Source organism: Stereum hirsutum, assembly GCF_000264905.1.
Source record: "Stereum hirsutum FP-91666 SS1 unplaced genomic scaffold STEHIscaffold_11, whole genome shotgun sequence".
Taxonomy (NCBI): domain Eukaryota; kingdom Fungi; phylum Basidiomycota; class Agaricomycetes; order Russulales; family Stereaceae; genus Stereum; species Stereum hirsutum.
The window spans coordinates 1,188,808-1,214,436 of NW_006763141.1; the positions used below are offsets into that span (position 1 = coordinate 1,188,808).

At 50.2% G+C, this 25,629-nt stretch overlaps 7 protein-coding genes across 7 annotated transcripts; 2 read left to right on the plus strand and 5 right to left on the minus strand.

The window, feature by feature from the left end:
* Window positions 1–2,968: 2,968 nt before the first annotated feature.
* STEHIDRAFT_100578 (riboflavin synthase domain-like protein) lies at window positions 2,969–6,101 on the minus strand (the record flags this gene model as incomplete). The annotated part of the gene is made up of 10 exons (XM_007306549.1): window positions 2,969–3,226; window positions 3,344–3,578; window positions 3,684–3,827; window positions 3,903–4,011; window positions 4,127–4,282; window positions 4,405–4,673; window positions 4,747–4,874; window positions 4,961–5,344; window positions 5,576–5,850; window positions 5,922–6,101. The coding sequence occupies 10 exons, from the start codon at window positions 6,099–6,101 to the stop codon at window positions 3,082–3,084; spliced, it is 2,025 nt and encodes a 674-aa protein (XP_007306611.1). The 3' UTR covers window positions 2,969–3,081.
* A 426-nt stretch (window positions 6,102–6,527) lies between these two features.
* STEHIDRAFT_123286 (uncharacterized protein) lies at window positions 6,528–7,261 on the plus strand. The gene is made up of 2 exons (XM_007306550.1): window positions 6,528–6,623; window positions 6,697–7,261. Exon 2 carries the CDS (start codon window positions 6,819–6,821, stop codon window positions 7,080–7,082), a length of 264 nt encoding a protein of 87 aa, XP_007306612.1. The 5' UTR covers window positions 6,528–6,623; window positions 6,697–6,818; the 3' UTR covers window positions 7,083–7,261.
* A 79-nt stretch (window positions 7,262–7,340) lies between these two features.
* On the plus strand, window positions 7,341–8,861 carry STEHIDRAFT_159181 (uncharacterized protein; the record flags this gene model as incomplete). Its single annotated transcript, XM_007306551.1, has 1 exon — window positions 7,341–8,861. One exon carries the CDS (start codon window positions 7,341–7,343, stop codon window positions 8,859–8,861), a length of 1,521 nt encoding a protein of 506 aa, XP_007306613.1.
* A 1,001-nt stretch (window positions 8,862–9,862) lies between these two features.
* On the minus strand, window positions 9,863–11,308 carry STEHIDRAFT_170187 (nuclease; the record flags this gene model as incomplete). Its single annotated transcript, XM_007306552.1, has 5 exons — window positions 9,863–10,345; window positions 10,506–10,628; window positions 10,699–10,751; window positions 10,809–10,903; window positions 10,998–11,308. 5 exons carry the CDS (start codon window positions 11,306–11,308, stop codon window positions 9,965–9,967), a joined length of 963 nt encoding a protein of 320 aa, XP_007306614.1. The 3' UTR covers window positions 9,863–9,964.
* A 605-nt stretch (window positions 11,309–11,913) lies between these two features.
* STEHIDRAFT_159183 (uncharacterized protein) lies at window positions 11,914–12,965 on the minus strand (the record flags this gene model as incomplete). Its single annotated transcript, XM_007306553.1, has 6 exons — window positions 11,914–12,230; window positions 12,293–12,542; window positions 12,607–12,638; window positions 12,707–12,795; window positions 12,861–12,866; window positions 12,925–12,965. The coding sequence occupies 6 exons, from the start codon at window positions 12,963–12,965 to the stop codon at window positions 11,914–11,916; spliced, it is 735 nt and encodes a 244-aa protein (XP_007306615.1).
* A 3,045-nt stretch (window positions 12,966–16,010) lies between these two features.
* STEHIDRAFT_159184 (uncharacterized protein) lies at window positions 16,011–17,026 on the minus strand (the record flags this gene model as incomplete). The annotated part of the gene is made up of 2 exons (XM_007306554.1): window positions 16,011–16,309; window positions 16,381–17,026. 2 exons carry the CDS (start codon window positions 17,024–17,026, stop codon window positions 16,011–16,013), a joined length of 945 nt encoding a protein of 314 aa, XP_007306616.1.
* A 2,717-nt stretch (window positions 17,027–19,743) lies between these two features.
* On the minus strand, window positions 19,744–24,054 carry STEHIDRAFT_61302 (uncharacterized protein; the record flags this gene model as incomplete). The annotated part of the gene is made up of 24 exons (XM_007306234.1): window positions 19,744–19,841; window positions 19,910–19,938; window positions 20,005–20,178; window positions 20,248–20,395; window positions 20,457–20,659; window positions 20,966–21,123; window positions 21,253–21,344; window positions 21,412–21,488; window positions 21,551–21,599; window positions 21,653–21,706; window positions 21,774–21,854; window positions 21,899–21,928; window positions 21,991–22,099; window positions 22,161–22,227; window positions 22,289–22,362; window positions 22,433–22,572; window positions 22,638–22,671; window positions 22,750–22,825; window positions 22,893–23,140; window positions 23,226–23,327; window positions 23,452–23,572; window positions 23,684–23,731; window positions 23,786–23,851; window positions 23,969–24,054. 24 exons carry the CDS (start codon window positions 24,052–24,054, stop codon window positions 19,744–19,746), a joined length of 2,364 nt encoding a protein of 787 aa, XP_007306296.1.
* Window positions 24,055–25,629: the final 1,575 nt, after the last annotated feature.

Here is a 25,629-nt window from a genome sequence, read left to right on the forward strand (position 1 = left end):
ATGATGAGTGGTCATCGTCGGGGTGTGTAGTGCCGTACCAGTATCACCCCGCTCAGATAGACCTGTCTGAGCCCTTGCAATCTTTCGTCTATTCCTCCGAACAAGAATCCACGCCACACCACCGATCACGATCAGACCCACGACCGCACCCAAGACGCCACCCGCAATAGCACCGGTATGCTTTCCACCTCTTCCTCCTTGTCCATCACTGCTACGAACGCTACCATTGCAAATGTGTGGTACCGATTCCGAGATGAATGCTTTATCGGCATCGAGAAGGAGGTAGTCCAAGTAAAACGCCCCGGAGCCATCGGCCGTGATCTGGAGCGTATTGTGTGCAGATGGATCGACGCTTGCGGTCAACATGTCGAAATCTACTAGTGGGTATTCGACTCCGGACGAAGATGAGGGTAAAGCGCTTAGTGTGGCTGTCTGGCTATTGATAGTGTATGTTCCCAGGGAACCAGACGTTGGTGTCGAGATGACCACGCCTTTTGCTTTCACGACGGATGCACCTGTCACAATATATATATGAGCATATCATGTCTGCGAAGCAATATTGGGAGAGAAATAATTGGTGTATGATGACTTCTGACTGAGATGCATGAGGGGGACATTACCTGTGAAATTTAGCGAAACGGTCGATGACGCGCCATTTGGGCCAATAGCCGACGAATTGTACGCGAGGTCCGTGATATTATAATTCTGCGAGAACCCGAACCCGAGCACATTTGTACTCCAGCCAGGGCTAGTATCACAACCTCCGTGGCTAAGTGACTGGCCATCGCTGTATACGAGATACTCGCTTCGATCATCGATGAAAATCCACGACCTCTCATCGTCGGCCGTCGGGATGGACGAGTTTATCTCAGCCTCGTAAATGAGGTAGTCAAACATGAAATTGGGCTCAGAAGACGAGTTGGACCCGGTGAGAATCTCTGCCTGCAGAGTGTGCTGATTGGGCGTGGAAGAGCCGTCATTCGGTGTCAGGAGAGAGCTGTTGAAGAAAGGGATGTGCATGCGAGTGCTGGAAAGGATGGGGTAGTTATTGGTGGCGATAACGTTGCCGTCGATGCTGAATGAAACATTCGTGCTAACGGCGGGGATTCCTGCGCTGGGAACGAGAATTGTTCCATAGAAGGAGATAGAAGTGCCTGCAGATAAAAATACGAGCTTAGTACACACATCCGGAGTACTTAGGAGGTCCACGACGGAATCGGAATGAAAACTTGGTCGCACCTGTGAAATTGTATGTCATCGTCGAGCCTTCCTTACCAGATATGGAGATAGTCTCAGAGAATGTTCCCAGACCGGCTGCAGCCCAGCAAACAGTCGTCATTCCACCCGTTATTATCAATATCTCGAAAATACAGCATGTATTTCATTGACCGATACGCACCGATTGCACCGATGGCCCAGCCGTCCACTATCTGACTGAGATTGAACTTTCCCTGGTACGCATTTTCGGATACCGGGGAGTACTCGATTCCTTCGTCTGCATCGTCGACAAGAACAAAAACAGACATGTTGAATCGCGCAAACTAGGCGGGAGAGAAAGCGTGCTCGGAAACGGGGCTTGTGGCGAATCGTTGACCAGCACAGTGCGTCTCTAAACGCTGGGGCTATATGTATGGGCGCCCAGCTAAGAGAGTTTCATTAAAAAGCGTTGCTCTCCATGTTGTATGTTGAAATCATGATCGTGATACGCACAGCAATAGCCTGCTTGGCAGTTGGAGCATTCGATGTCTGGTCTGGAGGAGTGAACGGTGGAGTGTATACTTCCCCGGCATGGGCGGGTGCTCTTCCGGATCAGCTGGCTCATGGATTGAATGACGGTCAACTCGATGGTAGCCTTCCCGCGACACGCTGCTGTCCCACCTCCGAGCGAGACTAGAGGTCAGGCCATTTGCTGGTTTCGAAAGGGTTCCAACTTAGCGCACGCCGGTGGCGGGATGCTGGAGCTACATACCCCTAACGTTCGTGATCGGACCGCCTCGCCACCGCCCCACACGTTTGGGGGAGGATATATAGAGGAAAGAAAACCCGGTGATTATTCCTCGAACTGATATCATGAACTTGTGCTTGTCCGGCGAGAAAGTGAGTCGATAAACCAGGTGTGACTTGAGTGCTCCTTGACTGCGACATTGAGGAAGGTAGTGTCTGGTGGTGAAAAGAATATCGTCTAGAAGATAAATCCGGAACCGCATTGTCAGTTCTCGGTACGTCTGTTAGAATGACGAAGCATACATACCTATATCTCACACCCACCCTCTTCATCAGCACAGGAACGCAAGATAGCGGAGGAAGGGTGGAAGGAGTAAGACCTGTACCGCATAGAGGCAATGCAGGGCTCCATTTCTCTCGAAGGACTTCTATGTGGAGGTGATCATCCAAACTTACACGTGATCATGATCAGTATCATCACTGACAAAGTGGATGCGGATGTATCCCACAACGAAAGAAGACCTCGGACTTCAGCGCTAGCATCGCTATATAGCGATGGGGAGCATCCTCAGGTGTGGACGAGATAGCATCTCGAGCACATATTCATTGATCCTTCCGTTGCTCTAAACTTGGAGCGTGCAGAGCATTCGCGTGAGTCTCCAGCGAGTATTCGCAGAGGTCGTTCTGCGAATATGACGCGTCTGCACTGATAGGAAAGACCAAGACACTGATCTCGGCTGAACAACAAACGGTGTGAGCACAGGCTAGGAGGTGCATGCGGAGAAGGTGGGGCACGATGCATGATGGGCACCACAGGGTACTTGATGTGGCGATTCTGCGCCACTGCGGAAAACGTAACGGCGCCTCTGAGCTTCTCCCAAAGGATTGCTCCAAAATTCGGAAGGTCGGCCTGGAATAATCTGGACGAGATAATCGCACTCGCGGGTGCGACGCCAGAAGAAGAGCAAGGCTATACCGAGCCCCCAGGCCATAACAAAACAGACCTCGAAGTCTTTCCATCGACGTTGATTAGATAGTCAACAGCCTCGTCATCGCCCCGTATACGTATACGGTCAGAGATCCATAAAATCACGAAAATTCTCTACCGTTGCCACCTTGCCAGGATGATCTTGCCGTTCAGCTCCAACACTCCTCCCAAAGCCTGCCTTCTCTCCCCATCCTCTCCACATACTCTTTCGCCTCGTCTTCTCCTAACCCACCACATACCCTCGCCGCATCAGCTATCGACTTACGAACGGCGGCCGGCATCTTGTTCGCGGAACTATATGACGCCACACCGGATGCGAAAACATACCACACATGAAAATCACAACAAGAATGAGAATCCTTGGGAGCTAGTATACAGAAGAATCGGGGAACAGGATAAAAGACAACGCACCCAGAGATATACACCCATCCGCCCCTTCTACCCACCACGTCCCAAACCTTCTCTCGATCCTCGTCCATCAAATCCTGAACGTAAGTCCTCTTGACGCCTTCCGGATTATCACGCGAGAAGGCGGGTCGATAGGTTAGGTATGGAGGCGGGACAGAAGTTTGGGAAAGTCTCTCCCACTCCTGACCGTAATGCTGATCTTTGTCTTGACTCCGACATCCGAAATAGAGCGTATTCTCTGGATCACAAAAAAACCCGCAGTCAATCTCTTGCATATCCTCATCGTATCTTAAAGAGGAAGAAGGCGGAGAAATGGAGAGAGTATAAAACCACAGAAGCTTACCTCTCGCACCCTGCCGCACCCTCCTCTCAATCAAGGCTCTCATCGGCGCGATGCCTGTACCTGGGCCTACGCATATGGTAGGTATCGAAGGAGATGGAGGGAGGGAGAGCAGCCCTTTTTGAAGGCCGAGGAGGAGGGTCGTGCCTAGAACACAAAGTACAGCGTGAGTGGGAGGTCTAACGTTATAGAGAGGAGGAAAGAATAGAGGGGCAAGCGCACCAGACTTCAAAGACGACAAATAACTCGTACACACGCCCCGTCTCGGTATCTTCAGCTTCGTCTTGTACTGCACTATCGCAACGCAGAGGTGGACCTCCTTCGGATGTGTCTAAAACAATAACCCATCAAACCAAACCCATAATGAGCACCAATACCTCGCCCAGGAAAGTGCACGCGCGTAAGGGTGGCCTTTGTGGGAGGAGAGCGAGCAACAAAACACGGACCTCGACATCACTAGCAATCGAAAACATCCGTGGCCTCAACGGGGGTAGCATCTCAAACACATACTCTCTGGGCATCCTTCCCTTCACGCCTCTAAACTCCTCCATCACTTCGCGGATCGTACGTCGGGGCCGGGTGGCGTAATCATACAGGTCGTTCTACGGATGCGGCGCGCCACGCAAAGGGTACCCTTGTCAGCGAACGATTCCGATAGCACAGGCTTTGACAGCAGGGGAGAGACACAGTAGGTGTCGTATTGGGGGAAGGATTCGAAACTCACAGCCCCGAGCTCATTCGCCTCCCCCAGCTCGTCCAACCTCTCCATCTCCCTCTCGTCTTCCGTAAAATGTCGCAGAAGTCGAAAAAAACCACGACGCGGCACAGCGTTGATGTCCAGGTGGTGCATGACGAGTTGTCGTAGAGTTAGTGGACGGTGAGTGGTCGCATTTGGTGGTGGTGGTGGTGGTGGAATCAAGGATGAGGTTGCTTGCGGCAAATGAGAGATATGCTCGTTGAGGGGTAGAGACAATGAAGACGGGAGTGACTGGTCTTGATATTACATGTTTGTTAGATAACAGTACCTAGCAGCGCTAAGTGGAGAGCATTTAGACTTGAGACGCACCTTTCATCTCATGAACAACCCAGAAAGGCCTATCAGCCTCGTTCTCCCATCCCATACATTCCAAAAAAGCATCCACATCCGATGAAGATGCCTCTGGGTGTATAACGGCTACGTCTCCCGGTTCATACCTGTCATTCAGTATAAGAGGCACAGTCGTCAGACAAAATCCGGAAATTGCAGGAAAAGTAAACCACAGAGATGAGATGAAACGTACCTCAACTCATCCTCACTCCCAAACTCGAAATGTCTCACATCCTGCCACCAGTCCTGCACCGTAATCCTCACATTTTTCAGTACTTTAACTTTATGATAATTCCTGCTCGCATTATTTTCGGCTACGCTGGTCCCGGAGATGCCACTTAAGTTATTCGCAGGGTACGAGTGAGATGTCGATGCTTCTGTTGCCGGCTCACTTGATGGACCACTTTTAGAAGTTGTGAGGACTGGGTTTGAGTATGTGTTGGAGATATCGATGAGCTTGACGCGTGCCGGTGGGAGGGAGGACGAGGGGAGGGGATGAAGGTTGGGCGGGAGAGGGAGAAGCGTGAGGAGGGAGGCAGTTAGAGTTGTGAGCCATGGGTCCAGCGCACCATCGATGCTGTTACAATTGATATTGTCAGTTTCGAGTACAATCGTGAAATGATAGTGAAAAAAGAACAGGAGGATGTGTGGCACCAGCTACTGTGGCTGTAAGAAAAATACGCCCGGTTCAACCGGAAGAGACTGTTTACTCCAACCAGCCTGCCACGAATTCATCACTCAATCGTAATCCCACCATAAATACAAGCACAAGTCTCCTCCACCCAATATTACTCGTGACAAGACTCACCCAAGTGCATGCTGATCGTCCGCCTCTCCTCTCTCACATATCCTCCTCGCGCCCAGCCCTTCCAGTCTCCTGTCCAAAACCTTAGCAGGCCAGCAAAATTTTTCATAACTCGAATCTCCAAGCCCGAATACCGCATAATGTAACTCGTCGAATAAATCGGTGGGAAGGTCCGATCGGAGGAGTGAATCCATCAGGGGCGTTGCGTCTCGAGGTTCGGTGCCAGAGCCCGTCGTCGAGACGACGAAAATTACGAGTGGTTCAGAAAGAATATCTTCCTAAGAAACATACATCTTGAGAAATTTGGATACTTATTTCTGAAAAACAAGGAGAGGAGTATGAGACGAACGAGTGGATATTCCCCAATATCATGCGAACGACAATTCATGTGTATCGACCGTAAATGAGCAGCAATCCTGTCCGCCGTGTCCTGTGAATTACCGGTCTCGGTAGCATAGAGGATTGTAAGTGAGCGGTCGTCATCATGGTGTGCATGGCCGTGGTGGTGGTCGTGGTGGGTGAAGGACATGGTTCGTGAATTGGTCGTGTGCTGGGAGAGGACGAAATGTTTATCTGATAAGATAGATTGCAAATTCGCAGGGTCTGGTCGGGTGCCACTGTGGCCTGCTTATATTGCATCGTCTTCAAAGGTAGATAATCAAGGACTCGGACAGTGGTAAAGGTCTCATGAATTAATACTCAAAGATCCATGTATAAGTAAATATGGACGACCAAGAAGACATGTTGTACATAAAAAACAGGCGAAGGAGTTGAGTGAAATCCATCGTGGCGCATGATGAACCGCCATCCCCAATGAAAACAAACAGGATTTCCATACGTATTTGGAAGACAATTTAGACCTGAGAGGAAGCTTGGATGTATCAACGCATCCCACAATCAAAGCTGGAACTTCGTCGCTTTCGCATTAGTGATTGTGTCCACTACGCGCCAGCCGCGCACTCGAAACCTCCAACAGACGGCATGGGGAAGGCTAGGTGCTAACAGATCTTTTCATTCGAATGGATGATGATCGATAAAAACGTGTCAGGGTCTGCGGAAATATCTAAGTGCATGAGCGGAGGATGACGCGTAGGGTAAGTGGCTCAAAAGGATGAGTGGCTCACCTTGTCGCTGCACTCCACGACACAGACCTCTCACCGCCGCTGTTCAACACCTTTCCCGGGGAAGAGTGGGACTGTTTGTAAGATTGTGTCATGCGCGCTAGAGTCAAGACCACTCCCAAATCATGTTCGTAGCCGACCTTGGGGGAAGGAGAAAAATAATCTGGTCAGCTTCTCACGGTACTTGCCGCGAACAAAGGAACGTCGAGCGTGTCTCAGGAGGACGTAATGGCGCCGGAAAATGGAACGACATGGATTCTCGCCGCACAGCACCGACACTGTACACGCGTCCCGATCTTTGTCTGAGCCTCGAGGCATCAGCGACGCGTCGTAATGAAGTCAAAGCTCGCTTTGTCGCGGAGCGGATCCAGGACGACCCTGTCGCTTAGAAACCCAGAAAAGGCAGGAACGCACAAAGAAAACAAAGCTTCCGGCGGAAGGAAGACTATTAGCTTTGCCCGCGAAGATGTGGAATTTGCCGAGGACAAAGGGCAGGTCAAAGTAAAGTCCAGCAGCATATAAGCAAGCTTCGAGCGACGAGAGGAAGGACACAACCATTCTCCCCGACTGCCTGATCGTCTGCTCTCAAGCACTTACTGCTCTGCCTCAACTCTTGCTTTCCGCGCCACCCTTAGACAACTAACACAATGAACCCAACATCGTACCAACATCCAGGTCAGACTGGTCGTGCCACGATGGGGCAACAAGTTCAGAACCCCGGGATCTGGGGCTTGGAGCCGCAGACGAATGCTCTCGGGAACTTCGCGTCTACGGCTCAGCATAACCTCTATTCTCAGGCGCCACAACATGCTGCCCAGCAAGTAGCACAACCTTACTACCCACTTCCAACACCGACTGGGTACTTTGATGGCCATATGCCAAACCTCGGGGGACAGGTACGCACTTCAGTGTCTTTCGTGGTCAAAGGACCTATGCTGACGAGCTGTACGGTTCCCCATCTCGAACCCCTGCGCTCACTCCAGTCCCTCCCTGATCCCTCGCCTTACCGCATCAGACCAACGTACTCCTACGACACAAGCGACTGGGACTTACGTCAGCTCGCACTGCCCCCTATCCGCATCGCGAGTTCGTCCAGGGGAACGGGACTCAATGTTCCTCATACACTGGGTCATCGTAGACAAATCATGCCATTGCCCTCTCGTGCAGCACCTCAGAACATCGAGCCCATCACCCACATCCCAGGCAACCCGCCCGCTGCTGAAGAGTCTATGACCATCAACGAGTTTCTGGACTTCCTGGAGCAGAGCTCTAAGAGGGTGGATCGTGTGCTCGAGAACATCGGGGACAGCCCAGCGGGCACTTCGTCCACACCCCAATCCGCCTACCCCACAGCATCGTCCTCGTCTGGAACGGGATCTTCCTTCCCCGGCACCCCTCTCGATCCGATGCTTCCCCCAGACTCCCTCCGGCACGCTCAGTATGGCTACGACGAGTATGACTTCCTGTTCCACCACGTCGATCTATCGTCATTTCTCGACTACCCTCGCTTGGATCGGTCCAGCAGCAGCAGGGAGCTTAGATATGATGCCGACGGTGCGCTCGCTGAAGGGTGGTCAGCTCCTCCCCCCAAGAGGAAGAGCACCGCGTCATCTACACAGGGGAGAGAGAAGAGGACCAGAAAGGACGACCCGCAGAAGCCGATAGGCTCTGACGACTCAACGCGCTCGACCGCACCACAGGTCCAGCACGACAACACAGCAATATCGGAAGCATCCACAAGTCAGGATGTCCCAACAAGTGACGACGCTTTCCTCTCTCGCTCAGGTGTCAACGCCGGAACAACGACGCCTGCCGAGGAGGAGACTCGAGAGAAGAGGAGGAGTGTGGAGAGGGTGAAGAGGGTGAAGAGAGGGTCGAAGGACGAGCCTCATTCCTGCATGCCAGAGAAATTTGGTCGACAATACGACTACCGCCGTCATTTCTGCACCTCACCACACCATGAAGCGGAGCGCTCTATCCCTGGCTGGAAACAGCGGCATGGCATCCCGGACGATTTCTCGGACGGACTCGTGTTCTGTCAGTTCGTGGACTGTGAGCTACACCAGCACGGGGTGAGGAAAGACGTCCTGAAGAAACATTTGTGGAAGCGTCATCGAATTGGTGAACCGCCGAGGACCAGGACGAGGACGAGGACGAAGAAGTGTTGAACTTGTCCGTCGGTGGCAAAGGGATGGGAGATGGAATGCAGGACTTGCCTGGCGATGAGGGCGCGAGTAGATCCTACCAGACTGTTGGATTTCTTTCTTTTTTCTTTTTTTCATTCGATTTTTTGTCATTGTATGTGTTTTCCCTGTTTTTTTTTGTATCACGGCTCGATGTGAGCTTGTTTATATTCCTGTACTGGTGATGCACTCACTCAGACTCGCACAACGTTCCTATTCTTCCTGTCCATGGCTCTTTCGTAGACGTGTCGGATTTCTGTGTACAATAATAAATATTGTGGTCAACTCGAATATTCGCAACAACTCGTAGGGACAGAAATCGCAATCCGACCAGTTCGCCACTGTGGCCCCAGGCCTATCCGGTGTACACCACTTCACAGAGCCACACGACCAAGAGCCGAAAAGGTGGAGACGACTCACCAATATGCTTTCTGGCACAAAGACGACATCATCCAGGATCCTAAATGAGCCCACAGATCTCCATGAGAGGACGAGAGTATGCAGACGAAGGTGAAAGCCAACGCAAGCTGAGATTCCTTTGAGCCTCCGATATCTAGTCAGTTTTTATACTCTCAGTTTTCCTTGCCTCGTGTCCTCTATCGACCACGCAATCGCCCGTCCATCTACCCACAGCCGTTCCAATTTCCAAGGCTAGAGCCGTTCGTTTGTTCTCCAGCCATTCCGCGTCAAACAGTAAGCGAGGCTGTTCCAGTTCGAGGATGCAAGTGGTGAGACTCTTCGCGAAAACTGATATACCATCGATGATGATTAAATCATCGTAAATAGAAGGAAATCTGGGCGAATCCGACGATCGTCCGCCGTTCTGCGAATATTTACTCTGAGCGAACAACTTTGCTGGCCAGCCAGCGGCGAGAGCCGAGTCGAGCTATACAGCAGTTCGGAGTGGCACCTGTTCTGGTCCGAATTGTGGCGTAGTGCAGGAATACTTAACCTCGATAGAACTTCTAACTTCATAGTATTCATCAGCCCTTACTAAGTACTCGAAGACGTCACAACAAATACACGCCGCCTACAATACCACGTTGATATCAGTCCATCGCCCAACATGTCCTCCTGCATCGTCCACTTTACGCTCCCGGTCTCTTGCTCTCCCTCTCCTTCCTCGGCTTCTCCTTCTCGACCGTCGTCTTCTCCTTATCCATTGCCGCAACTCTCCTCTTATAATCCGCAGCCGACTCCCTCTCCACCCGCTCCTCAACTTCTCCAGTTATCGCCGTACGCCAACTCGCATAAAGGCCCGGATCAGGCTGAGCCCAAACCCCTTTCCCAGCAGCCTTCGCTTGCTGTTCTAGTTCAAGGAAATGTTCCTTGCCCCATTTCCCGTATTCAGCCCCAGATTGTTGATAGACTTCGGCCCAGCCGGAGCGGAGCATGAGGATAGAGAGGGACTGGCCGGTTCGGAAGGAACGGGTAAAGGGAATGCGGGAGGGGTGGTGGACCATTGCGACCTGGAATATGATGGTATCGCGTTAGTATGATGTTATAGAGCGATAGTTTGAAGTCATGTAAGGTCCGCGCGATGTTGACGTTGAACCACGTGTTTGGCGCGTACATGAAGCCATAGCAGGCTGAGGGATGTGGAAGAGGAAGAGAGATATATATACGCACAATTCGGCCGTACTGGTCTTTCTTGAGTAGTTGGCAATAAACTATCTCACCCTCAATCTCGTGTTTTAGCCATGATAGGGCTTCTCCAGAATAGGGCTGTGCGATGTTTCCGAAATGCGCTGCCTGTATCAAAGGATGTAATTCATTCTTGGTATACCTTCGTTCAGAGTAATTGGAAAGAAATAAGGCGCACCTCGGGAGCGTCGACGCCTCCCATACGTATGTGAAGCGTCTGATTTCTCAAATCTATCGAGACACGTCGGTTCCAAGCGAATCGGGTAGAGCAAACACCAGCGAGCGTACCTTTAGTCGTCGAAGGCATCGACCTGAACTTCAAAGGCCACCTCCACCCAAAGCCGGGGGTATGATAGAATCGAAAATTATCTGCATCCCCAACGCTGTATAAGCCATTTCACTTCAATTCTAATCATTATTCAAGCGAGCGCTCTGCGCTAGTACAAGGGTGTTGTATACGAGACTGCAATAACTCACCTGGTCACATACCCCTTCACCCACCGCTTCCTCTCCAAATCCCTCGGCGTGACCCAATCTGAATTCTGTATCCTCTTGAACAACCGTAGATACGTCCATCTAGTTCCAAAAGTTGAAAAAGCACCGAGCGCGAAACTGCCAAGAACGAGAGTTTGGGTTTCGGGTGGGATGGATTGGAGTTTGGACCGGAAATGATCAATAAGTTCGAGTGGGGATGAAGGTGGAGGTGGCGAAGGTGGTGGTGGTGGCGGCGGTGGCAATACTTTGGATTGTGACGGCGAACTTGAGGAGAACCAAGGTATAGTGGGCATATTTGTGCAGGCCTGGGTATGATTTGGGTATGATGATGGTGGTAGTAAGTAAACGTGGTTCGGGCGCCAAAGTACTCATTCGACTGCAGTGTGGCACCGCTAAAGTACGCTATCTTATGTGGCCCGGTTCTCCCTAGTGGCTTGAAGAATTGTTTGAGAATCGTACTCTGCTGGGTACACAAACACCTCTAAATTAGCGTCATTGCAAGTCACAATAAGTATCTTCTGGCTCTCAGATTTGGCATTAATATCTGGTCGTAAATAATGCTTCGTATTAGCCGTGGGATTGTGGGTACGGGATTTGCCAGGATGGCAAGTTCACCGCAATTGAAGTTGACTTGAAGAGTTGGCGTCGATTGCTTACAGTCAAAATTATAGCTCGACGCAACTGCATGTTCAAGTTTACATCAATTCCACTCGAGGCTGATACTTGACGAGGTCGGTATGTGATGATTCTGTATGACTCTTCATTGTGTTTTGATTCATCCGATAAGTGGGTGGCCATCTATCGCAGATATGGGGCGAGACATCGAAGCTTGAATCGGAATCATATACGAAACACTGCTCGGTGGTAATGCAAGAACTGTCACGGAAAAATAAATCCTCTATGACACGTAACTGGACGGTGCTGTATGGTATGATGGAGGCGGACGCGTTGACGGTTGTGACGGCAGCGGACGCCGACCATGACTGCGCTCGGAAAATCCTATGTTCGTAAGTAACCCTGCGTTTTCCTCCACAGTGTGCCCCTCCGATGTAAGAATAGACGAGGTTCCAGCGTGATTTTCCGGTGTTATATGACGACCTTGGCCTGAGTGTGTACTCGAGCTCCCGATGTTGGAAAAGTCTCCAGTAGTGCGACGGCCGTTTGATTCTCCGACGCTCCCTGAGATAGGTCTCCTTCCTGCGCCTGCTTGAATAGCTACAGCCCGAAACGTCAGATTCCATATGAACTAGTAAAGCAAGTAGCCCAGGGAAACGTACATTCCGCTCCAAAGGACGATGCTTCTTCATATATAAATGGCGTGATACCAGGTGCCGGCCCAGGTGAGACGAGAGAGCGTCTTGAGCGCCGGTAAACGCAGTAAAGACCTCCGATGAAGAGCAGTAAGAAGGTCGTACTTCCTAAAGCGATACCAGCGATAGGGCCACCTTGCAGTCGGGAATCGGAAGCTGCTGGGGGCGTAGCTGAGGTCGTAGTAGATGGTGGGGCCACTGAGCTTGTAGATGACGCCTGCGAGAAGAATATATGTCTTAGTATGGTACCAGTATAATGAGTAGATTGATCAACCTCATACCGGTTGCGAAGAGGATTGGGTACTAGACGAGACTGTTCATACCAAAAGATTCAAACACAGTGTAGAGTAGGTAATGTATATTAAAACGTGAACAACACACCGGTGCTCGCTAAGTCCTGGGGACAACGGCCGAAGATCATACTGCTGTCGGCAGAGAAATCCTCCGAGCTGGCATCTCGTGTGTACGTGCTATGCATAACGAATATCGTGTGAGACAACTGTTGACAGAGCCAAGGGATTGCGGTAGAGCTCACTAGTACCTGTGATCAAGCAAAGTCAGCAAAGTGCATAACAGGGGAAAAGCGAGCAGACGCCTACCAATCTCCAGCGTCCCAAAAGAGCGAGTACAGACTCGACATTATTTTGATTCCTCTGTTGCAAACCCCACTTTGAACTTCAGTGGGCAGTCTGACATGCAAGGAAATTCAGTTGAAAGCGGGCAGCATTGATATCTCTGAGACAACTCTGAGATATTGCTGAGATAACGTACGACTGATTCGTCCCACCGACACAATGGCCTTGATCTTCATCTCTATAAATGTAATACGATCCCTTGCCTTACTTAGATCAGTAAAATGCATCACAAGCCGAATGAAGAATTCCTAATATCCGATGAGAGAGGTCGTACCAGCATCTGTGCCGTTTTGACTGTCTACGTCACCCTGCTGACAGCTAGGAAGAGCTTTTAAGATATTGACATCCTGTCAACGGCCCTCAAGCACGTACTTCATGCAGAGCATGCTTAGTGCCCACGATATAGAATTACAACAACAGTCGTCTATAAAAGCCAAAAAGAAAAAAAAGCTTGATAATGGAAGAGATAGTAACGGTCTTGCCAAAAATCACGTACCAACTTGATCGTCACAGTTGTCGCCGGGTGTATGCTGACGAAAGTCGCCAACAACATCTGTCGGTAACAGTCGAATGAGCCAAGGTGCAGGCCAAAAGACATATACTTACAGTCCACATTACAGATCTGTCTTAGGCGTTGATACGTAACACCTTGAGACACCGGCCAACGTTAGCAAGTAGACAAGGGTCAAGGGTCAAGGGTGAGATGGGAGTGTGAGACGGGGCCGACGTACAGGGTGTCTCTCCCACCGCCTGCGTGTACCAATTAAGCTCACTGCTTGTACAGGTCGTATTTACAACACAGACCACAACAGTGACCAACGTAAGTATTGTCAGCAGAGTGAATGCACCAGGCATTGCGAGAATCTTGACAAGAACGAGAAGCAGTAGATATCTTTATGCAGGGAAGGAAGATTCAACCCAGGGAGAAACGAGTCCAGCACAAGTACAGCGGAGGATCGCAACGCTGATGTTGATGGATCAGCCAGTTTTCTCCGACCGACAGCTTGCATTCAAATCATTGCGTTCTTCGAGCAGTCCGATCACAACCTTCTGGTACCGGAAATACAGGCGCCCGAAATCACAGCAATGGTGATGTTGTATTGCCCTGGTCCCCAAGTGCTCTGATGTCTTATTGAGGAAGAGCAGGAGATCAAATCCTATGTACTATCACTAAGTTTCCTCGTCATCACTTGCGCACAAAGTGCAATACCTCCAGATTAAGAAGTAAAATGACCAGGTACTCTGATGGTGTGGTCTTCGCAGCACTGATCGACTTGGAAGACCAGTAAGCAGGACCTGTCAGACTCACATCGTATCATGATCATCGTGAGACAAAAGATGTAGAATGGTGGTGTATGATGGAATCATGAATGAAACGGACGGACTGGTGTCAAGGGGTCTCGCAGACGGCGTCGCACATACTTATCACCGGTTGAAGAAACTCGAGAGGAATCATAGCATCTGAAAACATGAGCGAAACGACGATCAGATTTTGTCAGAAGAAGGACAGGTTAGCGACTCACATATTGATAACCCCGCTGAAAGATGCATTGAAAATAATATATATCACGCTATAATTTTGATGAAGCGATGCGACAATAATTTTGACAACTCAGCATCGCTAGTGAAATGTATCCCGGAGAACCGACGATGATTCAACATGTGACTTTGCTGGCTAAGTCTTGCCTTTGGTACTTGCATGATATACTGAGCTTCCAGGTATGGTATTCGACGTCGGTGTGGTTGGGGCAGATGAGTGACCCCGTAGTTGGCCCTAATCGTCATCCAGTGAAGTCGTCGAAGTTTATCTGGCACAAAAGGCATGAATATCACCAATACTTGTTTTGCTGTGAGACCAACAGCTCAGGGGGAGGTGTACCTGTGCACAGCGATGGTTGCCTGACGAACATTGCGGAGCTGGAAACCTTCAGTCCATCTGCAACTGAGAGACTGCGGCCGCATTGACGTCACACTAGGTACATGGTTAGACAGTACCAAGAAAGATGTCCTCCTCTGTGATCCAATATCCCGTCACGTAGATTCGGGGGACGGTGGCGATGTTACTCAGAAATCACTGGCTTCGCAACCTGCAGCGCCTCCATGCAGCCTCCATGTATCGATACATAGCGTAACGATACGTGGGCAGCGCCCAGATTCAAGGAGCAAACTCGAAAGCTACTGATAGATCTCGTGGGGGTGACTGGTGCGTGTAGCGGCTCGTCCACACAGCTGTTTCAAAGTTCTGTCATCATAAGCTAGTTCGAAAGATGATATTCAGGGGGTACGAAGACCCCCATGAGGTTTCAGAAACCGCGCAGGGTAAGGGCCAAGCCAGGTTTGATTATTCGGACTCAGGCGGTGCAACAGTGGCGCTTGGAAACTCGGAAGACGGCCAGTATCCTCCAGTATCATCGTACAGCACAAGTATTCAATACGTGGACCAGCATTTTATCCCTACAGTGGGCAGGGCATGCGGTCTTGGCTCGTGAAAAGAGGGGATGACGAAAAGGGAGAGCTCACATAAGATACCAGATATCCCGATGTGTACTCTTATGTCGTCTGCCCGTAGTCAGTAGCTGTGGGTCCATTCTGTGAGACGGCCCATCAGTGGAGATGGCCCTTTGAGAGCTGTTTCACGATGCGGAGGGCAACATGTCAACACAGATCAGATCGAGGGCAATCGAGGAGACTGATTGATATAGAATTCTGATGTATATATACGGAAGAGTGTCAAGCAATAATGAGTAGTGGGTGTTGCCGAGCTGCGTGTAAGCAGACGGTTGATTCCGAGAGCGGAGATCGATTTTCATTTCCTGGCAGCAAAAGGCAGCAAAGGCCACAGTGGCGTCCTGTCTTGAGCATAATTGACAAGGAGAGGAGCGCTGTGGTATAGATGCAACGTATGAGTAGAAGTTATAGACTGAGAGTAAATTTAATTAGTTGTGTGGTCTGTAAGAGTACTCCTTCGAGTTGTGCCGGAGCCTTACCTATGTAAGTACTGCTGAATGTCGATAACAACGACGGACTTGTCAAGATGACCTCAGGAACTATCAAACGTTGTTCGTACGGTGCTGAAAAACTCGCAGCATTTCCAGAAAAGAGGTTCTATACGAAGAGGGGGAAGGAACTGATTGAGCCAAAGCGTCCTTCTCCACCGGACTCGACATATCGAGAAATGAGGGTTGGGAGCGGCGTTCCGGGATAATCTTGAGGAGAGCATCCCTGCTTGTAGCTCCAGGACGTATAATCTCAGTGCTTCGAATCTGCGAGGATTCCCCAACTTGCATACTATGCGGCTCCAACAAAGGTCGTCCTGCTAGATGTGCGCCATGTGTACCGACATCTGAGACTGGATGTTCAGATGCTTCATGCACGTCAGTGACCAACAACCGAAGACTGTAGACACAGACACGCACATACACTCTACTGTTGAATCATCCTCCCGAGATGCGCGAATGAAACGTGTGACATCCGTCAGCGAACCGTCATTGTGCCGTGTTTGTTTGAGGCGCAGAAAGTAGAGCGCTCCTAGTATGAGCCAAACGAAGGCAATGCTTCCTATAACTATAGCGGCGATAGCTCCATTATTGAGCCTCGAATGATTTCGGAGATCAGGTATGGCAGGGGAGTCGGGAGTTGCAGAGGCCACTCCGGCTGACACGGATGTTATGACGGTAAAGTGTGAAGAATTAGATGTCGGCGTCGGAGTCGACGGAACGAGTGGTGTCTTTGGGGCATTGGAAGTTGCGAAGGTCGTGAATAACGGGTTGAGGCTCGTTGGAGATGATAGTGCTAGAGTGCATGGAGATATGACAGAAGAGTCCGATATATTGGTGCCCGTCGATGGCTGTGCGGAAAGAGTTGTTGCTGTTGGCGCTGTACTTGACGGCGAAAACAAAGATGGACCTTCGAGCTTCGGGTCCTTCTGTGTAAACGAAGTGGAAGTATCACCAAGGAAGCCATTGTTGGCGCAATGGCTGAACACATGGCCGTTGTTAACCGCGACGGCCTCCGCACTGGAGTCCTTGGTGTATGTGCTGAAAGGGAAGCGTTGAGATATTTCCATGTCAAGACAGCGCCAAAATACACATTAGAACCTGTGAATACGACACGGCATCAACAAGAATATATCCAACACATTTTTGATTAAATGCAGCGTACCATGATCCATCGCTCCAGAATAACGAGTAAAGATTGTCCATTACATTGATATTTTCGTTACAAACCGCACTTTGTATGCTCGGAGAAAATCTGCACCAAGAAATCAGTACGTTGGAGAAGCGGATGGCGTTACACAATGCAACAACAGTGTACTTACGACTGGTTCGTTACACCATCACATCGACCTTGATTGTTGTCAAGATACATGAAATATGCACCGACTCCTTCGGGAATCGCAGTATCAATATCATAGATGGCACAGGCCGGCAAGATCAGAGATGGAAAGATACCTACCAGCATCGATGCCATTGGGCGCGTTCTGCGTCGCTGTGTCCTTCTGGCAACTAAGAAAGCTCAATGGAAACGATGACATATATTTGGACGGGTCGACCCACTTCATACATAACATACTCAGTGCCCACGATATGGAGTTGCAGCAGCAATCCGCTGCAGTAAATAATTGCATAAGTAGTGAGACTAGTTATATAGAATGGTTGGTCGTTGGATACCCGTACCGACTTGTTCGTCGCAATTATCGCCTGGCGCCTGTGATCGAAAACTCCCCACGACATCTAACAATTGAACATATCAACTTCATAAGGAGTAGGTATAATAAAGTCTAGAACGAGGGTACTTACAATCAGGGTTGCATATCTGCCTGAGTCGTTGATAAGTCATACCTGGTAGAGACAGCGATGAATGACGTGACACTCGACATATAAGTAGGCGACTTACAAGGTGTTTCTCCCACAGTCTTGCTATACCAATCAAGTCCAGTTCCTGCACAGTCTGTGTTTCCTGCCAACGTAATGCAAAAAATTGAAAAGAGCGTAGTTATGAGGGTATATCCTCGAAAGCTTGCCATGGTAGGGAGGAAGAAATATGTTGGTCGCGAGACGTGCCTCATGCATTCTTCTCTTATATCTTGGAATACTGAGAGAAAGAAGAGAATCAAGGGGGTCCAGAACTTTGCAACGGATCATCAAAACAGGATGGGGTTCGTTAGGGATCGTGACTGTAGCTGTCTCCGTCTTGATGACACCAGGTCAAGTCAATGCTTTACTTCCTATAAATAAACCTGCGTTGGCCAGGGTTGGCCTCGGCGGGTGACAACCGATGTACAGCATTGACCAAGCTGAAGAAGGTAACCCGTTCGTCCCGCTACAAACTAAGAGCAGGAAGTAAACGGCCGATATCAATTTCTGTGGCAAGACAACTTGAAGAGAGTAAACCGAGAAAACTCCACCTTATTTCGAACGATACCTTCGCGGAAGAAACAGACGAATCACTCACACGAGACACTTGGCAGGGGAAAATTTTTAGCAAAACAGTACTATACACTAGTAATGCATATGTATAACGAGCAAAGGGGATGGAGTCAATCGAGCTCAAGCCCGTATCCTGCAGGGGATCCATAATCGGTAAACTAGCAGAGCATTAGAGTAAGGGCAGTCGAGAACAACAGAAGACGGAATGAAGTAAGAGCGGATCGTACAATACCTCTATCTAAGTGGTGGCAATAGAACATAACAATAAGTAATCCCCTTGCACCAATGGCAGGTATGGTATACAGCGCGACCTCAAAAACATTACACTGGTTGTCGCAAAACTTGCATCTGGCTGGTCTTGCATGATGTTGCCAAACCATGCCTGAACATCCCCGCCAGGGAAACAGAGCCTGATCAGGGTTCCCGAGCTTTAGAAAGGGGATGAGCGGGCTGGTCAGGCCAATCAGGCCTGATCAGCCTGACGGACCTGCACAGGCGTTATACGGCGTGTTGCGGGCTGAGCAGTCCTGACGACGATATATAGGAATAATAGAAAAAGGATGTTTCATCTTTTTGTACCTCTCCTTTTACCCCTCTGTAGTATCCTTTTCTTACTCATGTAGTGCTCTTACCTTTATTCCTTACTTTCCTTACGAATTGTACTCGCTAGAAGTCTCTTTAGACCACAAGTATCAGGCCAAATCGGGATTCGAACACCCGACTTGTGTTATGCTGCTCACATCCTTGCGTTGGAGTCGCGAAACAGACCACTGCGTCATCGCGGAGTGGTCTATACTGGAAATGCTCTAAATATATCGTGTTCTTTCGTGGCGCGAAATGCATGCCCACAATGCTCCGCCAGATCTTTCACCCCTCATCTTCCCTCTCTTGAGGTCGAGGCGGCCTAGCAAGGTCCCTGTAGTCCAGTATACTATTTCAGCGATCAGACATGGTCAGGCCTCTTCAGCACTGGCCAACGGCATCGGAGCTATGTACAGACATTATTAGCCAGGATCAGCCCTGCTCAGCCGATGGCTCCAAAATGACCAGTCCTTGCCAGTCCTGCTCAGCTCTGTTCAGCGGACGACTTCAAGATGACCAGCCCGCACCAGCCTTGCTCAGCCCTGCTCAGGCCCGATGTGGGCTGGTCCGGTCATGCACGCTCCCTGTTCAGGCATTATGACTGCTATCAGGCTTCGCTATGGCTGACCAGCCAAATGCAAGTTTTGCGACAGTGTTACATCTCACTGAGGCTGTGGTTGACCGGGATAGGGTAGATGTGTCTGTCCTGGTTGTTGAGCTGGAGTCATCCCGAAAAGCTAAGACCCAACCCCATGAGCAAGTCGAGCCAAGTCTAAACAATAGGAATATGACTGACTGCTTTGATCTCTTTGACGCTCATCTTGTGGAGCTTCATACCATTCCCTTCTCCGAGCGCGACGTCCGACAAGCCTGAAACGTAAACGTGTCAGGTCAGTTGCGCTACAACTCAATAACGATGAATAGGTCAAGGCACGCACCGACTTTAACGTCCTGAAGCCTCAGCATCCTGTGATGCACCAGCGGCATGAAATTAGTCTTGTACAGGACATGAGCCGATGCCAACGCCACGTACCGCTCCTCAATCGTGTTACTCACTACCAGCCTCTTCACGAACACCTCTTTCTCCTGGCCTAGCCTATGTACGCGATCATAGGCCTGAGACTCCGCCGCATAGTTCCACGAGAGATCCATGTTGATGACCCGGTTGGCTGAGACGAGGTTCAAGCCGACGCCACCACATTTCGTACTGTGTTACGCCACCGCCACATTGTCAAAACTTTGAACGTCGGATCCGGAATGCATAAAAGGCGCATACCTGATAAGAATGACCTTTGGACCACCCATCTTCTTGAAGATACCGAGACTCTTCTCTCTCGCCTCTCGACTCATCTTACCATCGTACCTCAGATTCTGTATCCCATACCGTCCGAACAACATCTCAATCAAGTCAAGCATGGATGTCCCTATAACAGAAATGAATTGTTAGCTGACGAAATTTGAGACCAAATCTTATAAGAAACTCACACTGCGAATACACAATCGTCTTGTCGCCTTCCCTCTCCGCAACCCTCAGCTCCTCGATCAAGGCCAACATTTTCGCACTCGGCTCGAGGTCGTCATCACCCTTGCCCCAAGCGGTCAACATTTGTTGGTCGGGCGTCCCATCGGCATACCCACGACGGCGGCGGCGGGGTGCTGCACGGATAGTCGATTTGGGAGCGCTGTCCCTATGAAGAGAAGAGAGATCAGCGACACAATCGAATCTGAGGAAGGTAAAGAAAGTTGCGAATGCGTACTCTTCTTCCGAAGCATCGAACTCGCCGGACGGAGGAATAGGTCGCTTCACGTCCGCCACTGTGATGTCGAGCAAATCATCCTACAATACCGCATCGCGCAGCAGTCAGTCCCCGGACCCAGCTCCAACGTGAAAAGAAAGAAAATTGCTTACATCACTAGCGCCCTCGCCTTTGACTGCACACCGCCCACTAGTCAGTATCGCCATCATACCCCAAAAAAATCTACCAATAACAAACGCACCCGCTTTCCCTTTAGCCTTCGCATTCACCTTCCCCTTCCCCTTCTTGACAGTCTCTTTCTTCAATATCGCTCCCAAATCAGGGAACTCATCCTCGCTATCGCTCAACGCCGCCAACGTCCCATCCGCCTTCAGACCATTCCCACTCGTATTCGCCTTGCCAGCTACCGGCTTCGAGTCCACTTCGACATCGTCACTGTCAGAGTCGCTGTCCGACAACGAGTTTGTCTTGTTCTTCGTCTTGGATTTCGACTGCGATTTCGAACGCGCTTGCTCGGAACGGACGAATTCCTTCAGTTCTTGGTCGGTTGGGTCAAAGGCTGACGACATGAAAACGGCGTTCGGGCGAAGGTCTTGGAATTCGTGGCAAGTTGGGCCTGACGCAATTCCGCAACACATGTCAGTAGAGATACGTCTCTTGCGAAGGTAAAATATCGGACATACAAGGTCTAAGGCCTTTCAACTCAGCGGCTTCGATTTGCTTCTCGCGGTTCATGTTCTCCTTCTCATTGCCGGTGCCACTGAAAGAAAGACGATTGGTTTATGCTCATATCCTCGCGATTCATCGTAGGAGGCCACTCACAAAACTCCATCATGCGCGATCGCAGATTCGGCCAGATCAGCCCTGCAGTCTGTGAACCTTTTCAGTATGAGACACGTTTTCGACTCGACACAGTAAACCTACCAGCGCAAATCTCATGCCCACAACCAAGCACACGCCCATTGTTCGCGACGAAGACTGGGAGCGACAATATCAATTACCATGAGCGGGACTCGCCAGCAGAAAAAGCTGCAGGTGGACGTACGATCATGACAGACAGGACACGCGAAGTCGTCGTCGTCATCATCCGTGAAGTCAAGTTGCATCGCCCGTGCGCGTTGAAGGCCTCTGAATACACCAGCAATTTACCTCAGTCACTGTACTGCATACACCGCACCGAAAACCTCACCGTTTCTTCATCTGCAGACGTTTTTCAATCCAGGTGCTCGGGTCAAAGTGAATGAAAGGAAAGGAATCAAGACTTACATCCGCACACCAAGCGCCACCTTTCAGCCTCTTCGCCCGTGCAAATTCCTTGTCGGCTTCGCTGCCCATCATCACACTAGGATCTTCGAAGCCCTCAGCTTGGCTCTGCACGGTTGAATAAACGTCAATGAACTCCACAGGCACGAACAGGCAGAAAAGAGCGTACAAGGATGAGGTACGGATGACAACAGAGCTGCCTCAGGCGCAGAATCATGACGAGTACGGCAGCATGACTAAACACAAGGGAATCAGTGAGTCTCAAGATTACGAATCAGACACGGGGGTCACACTCACTTCTTGAGGATCGTGTTCTCCTTGATGAATTTCCCGATCTGTATTTTCGCCCTCTTTTCGAAGTTATCGTAGATCTATTTGCCCCGTCAGATTGACATGTGGACTGCCGGTGGTAGGATGCCACATAGAGTAACAACGACGTACCTGCCTTTCGTCCTCCGAGAATTGCATCGTCTTCAGTTCAATGTATTTATTCGGGAGCTTGAGGATAGGTTCTCCCTCGAGCTTTGCGTCTTTCGTCCGACGAAGGAGGATGGGCTTGAGGATCTCTTGCGCGCGCATGCCTATATCGTAGGACGAAAGATCTCTTGTCAACGTGGCTGGGTAAAGTAGAGTGAAAGTTGGGTACCAGCAAGGACAGAATCTTCGATCTGGACTTTAGCCTAAGATAGCAAGAAATGATATCGCGAAGTCATGAGTAACAGAATACCAGGGACAGATGTATATGGAAACAGACTTACGATATGACCATCGAAAGACTCCCAATCATTCCACGGTCTAAACCTCCCAAACCGAATAAGCCCATACAGATCCGCCCTGGCATCGTCGAACGATCATAGAGGTCAGATTTACCACAGTGCCCGAATCCCCGATGAACACATACAAAGAATTCGTAATCGGAGTACCCGTCAACATCCACCGATACTTTGCCTTGAGCATCGCCACCGTCTTACTCGACCGCGTATTCCTATTCCTGACGAACTGTGCTTCATCCAGGATCACTCGATACCACTTCATCTTGGCCATCAAGCCTCCGTATTGTTCTAGCCAGGCATCTTCCTCTGCGCTATCGGCGCAGTCGTCCTTGATGGAGAATTCAAGGTTCAGAGATTGGTAGGTCGTGATGATAACCTATAAACCGACACGAGCAACAGGTCAATATTTCAGAGCTGGCAGATACATTGCCAGCAAGGAGGACCACGGGAGAAAGCCTTACATCCTTCGATTTCATGGCGGACAATGTCTTGAGCTTCTCCTTCCCATGATGTACGTGTACACTGAATATTCCATTCGTCTTCGCTTCGAGCTCTTCCTTCCACTACAAAACCAGCATCAGATCGTCACAATCGCGTGGAATTGCATGGCGATATGTTAGCGTTTGCGCCACAAAAGAGCGTGACACAAGGGAAAACAATTCGGGTAGAGACCGAGAGAATGCATACCTGGTGAAGCAAAGCTGCGGGCACCACGATCAAAGTTGTCTTATTCTTATCGTCCTCGCTCGGCGGATTCATAGCCATCGTAGCAATCATTTGAACTGTCTTTCCGAGGCCCATCTCGTCACTGTATGCCGTGGGCAAGACGTCAATCACAAAGTTGGTTCAAACGATGTATGGAAAGACGGAAGAGATGCGAGGAGAACTTGCAATGAGGAGACAAAGATAGATAACGCACGCTAGGATACCGCCTTTGTACGGCGATTCTCTTTCTTGAGTCAACATCCTATGGTACGTATTAGCTGGAGTAAAGTTCCAAAGTGAGACGCGAGACACTTACCAAGTCACGCCGATAATCTGATGCGGAATTAGACGGACTTCCATGCCTGGGAGCAGGTCACGGTTACTAGAGAAAAGTGTCGAGGCGGTCAATACAAGAGCTCTTCTAGAAGTACCACCTGTGGTGTTGCGCCGAAGAACGGACATGGTCGGGGCGTACGAAAGTGGTAAAACAAGAACTCACTCTCTTAATCCAAGGTATTTCATTCCGTCTCTGACCTGCAAGCCATTGGAGAGATTGTCGAGTGATCGCGAGACAAATTCGGCCATCCTTGTGTCACAGGAGTGTCAGTTATGCAAATCTCAGTTTCAGTTATTGGTGAAGGGTTTGGAGAGACGAACAAAGGTCATAGAAAGGGAGGGGAAGAAAGGCCCGTTGTGGCTCAAGGGTAAGACATTGGCTAATGAAGAGGCGCGCCGCCACACGAGATAAGATCCCGCATGGGTCCAAGAATACACCAAGCGGTGTCACATCCGATTTTCGTACATGCCCTACGACCATGCTACGAGTCAGTCGAATACACAGCCTTTCGGCGAGGCGTCTACGACCAGAATGCCCTTGTGTGCGCTCCCATACTCGCGAGTGTGTGTCCAGGAGTAAAAGAGTAAGACGAAACATACCTCTGGGCTTGGTCTGGGCCACCAACATCTATCCTCGGGTGAAGCGGGCTTTCATGGTCGTATCTCAAATTGAAGCCTCCAGTGTCTGTCATCCTTGGCAAGGATGTCGAGCCTCCTGCTGCCTGGTTCTCGGACTGGCTCGGCTTTATTGTCGACTCTATTGTAATGGAACCCCGCCGTCCATAGTCAGAGATCTTACTGCGAGACACTGAAGACAAAGTGAAGACGCACCAGTCGACTGCGTATATGCTAGTAAACCTGAAGGCAACCTATTCACTACCTCCTTGCTATGCTCAGGTCCCGGCTCATGCACACTCGATCCTGACGCAATACGCTTCTGACTTGGCCCAGGCGCCGCGTTACCATTTGCCGATTGCTCGCGTTTGCGTTTTCCGATCCCTAACTGCGAAAGACTCGGAGGAACAGGGCTAGGAGTAACATTCTCGGATGGGGCGTCGAGATTGCCGTCGAGAGCGTCGAGGAGACGAGAACGTCGAGGTTGAGGCTGAGCCGCCGGCGGTGCCGGCGGTGATATTGAGGCTGCCATCGTTGTCTGCGACGACGGCGAAGGTGGTGGTAGTGGAGAGACTCAGACTGAGATTCGGAAATGAAATCGACTGACGCGACCATGTGACCACTTGCACCGCGTCTGTGGCTGGTGTTCCACATTCGGTGTCACCTTCCCACGGAAATCAATCTCCGCCCATGGTCGACTTGCAGTCAACTTGCAATTGCAGAGTCCTCAGGAGTCAGAATCACATCCCGTATCGAAAAGGCCTTTCAATCCTTCCTGAGAGTACTTGTAAGTGTTTTTACTTTTAGTTAGACGTTAATCACCAATATAGCCCTCAAGTGGCGCGCCGAGAAGCATGAGTTTCTGGCAGTCGCGTCGGATCAGGAGGCCTGAGTCGCGGGCCTTCAAGCTGCAGTGGCCAGCCAAAAAAAAAGTATACTCATCAAGTAGCTCAGTCAGCGGAGCACGTTTCCCCAGTTGTACGATAGCTACGGTGAAAATATTATACCCCTCCTTTTAGAGTTGGCCCACAATTAGAACGACGCCATTCGTACCGCATTCAGAGGCACTGCGACCGGGAAACCGATTATCTGGCTTGAAGATCCTTCATTCCAACCTAAGGCCGGTTCGCAGGCGCCAAGGCAGTCTCCGGATACCTTTACTCCCGGTAGTAACCAGTTCAAGGGGACGGAACAAAGACTGAACGGCGT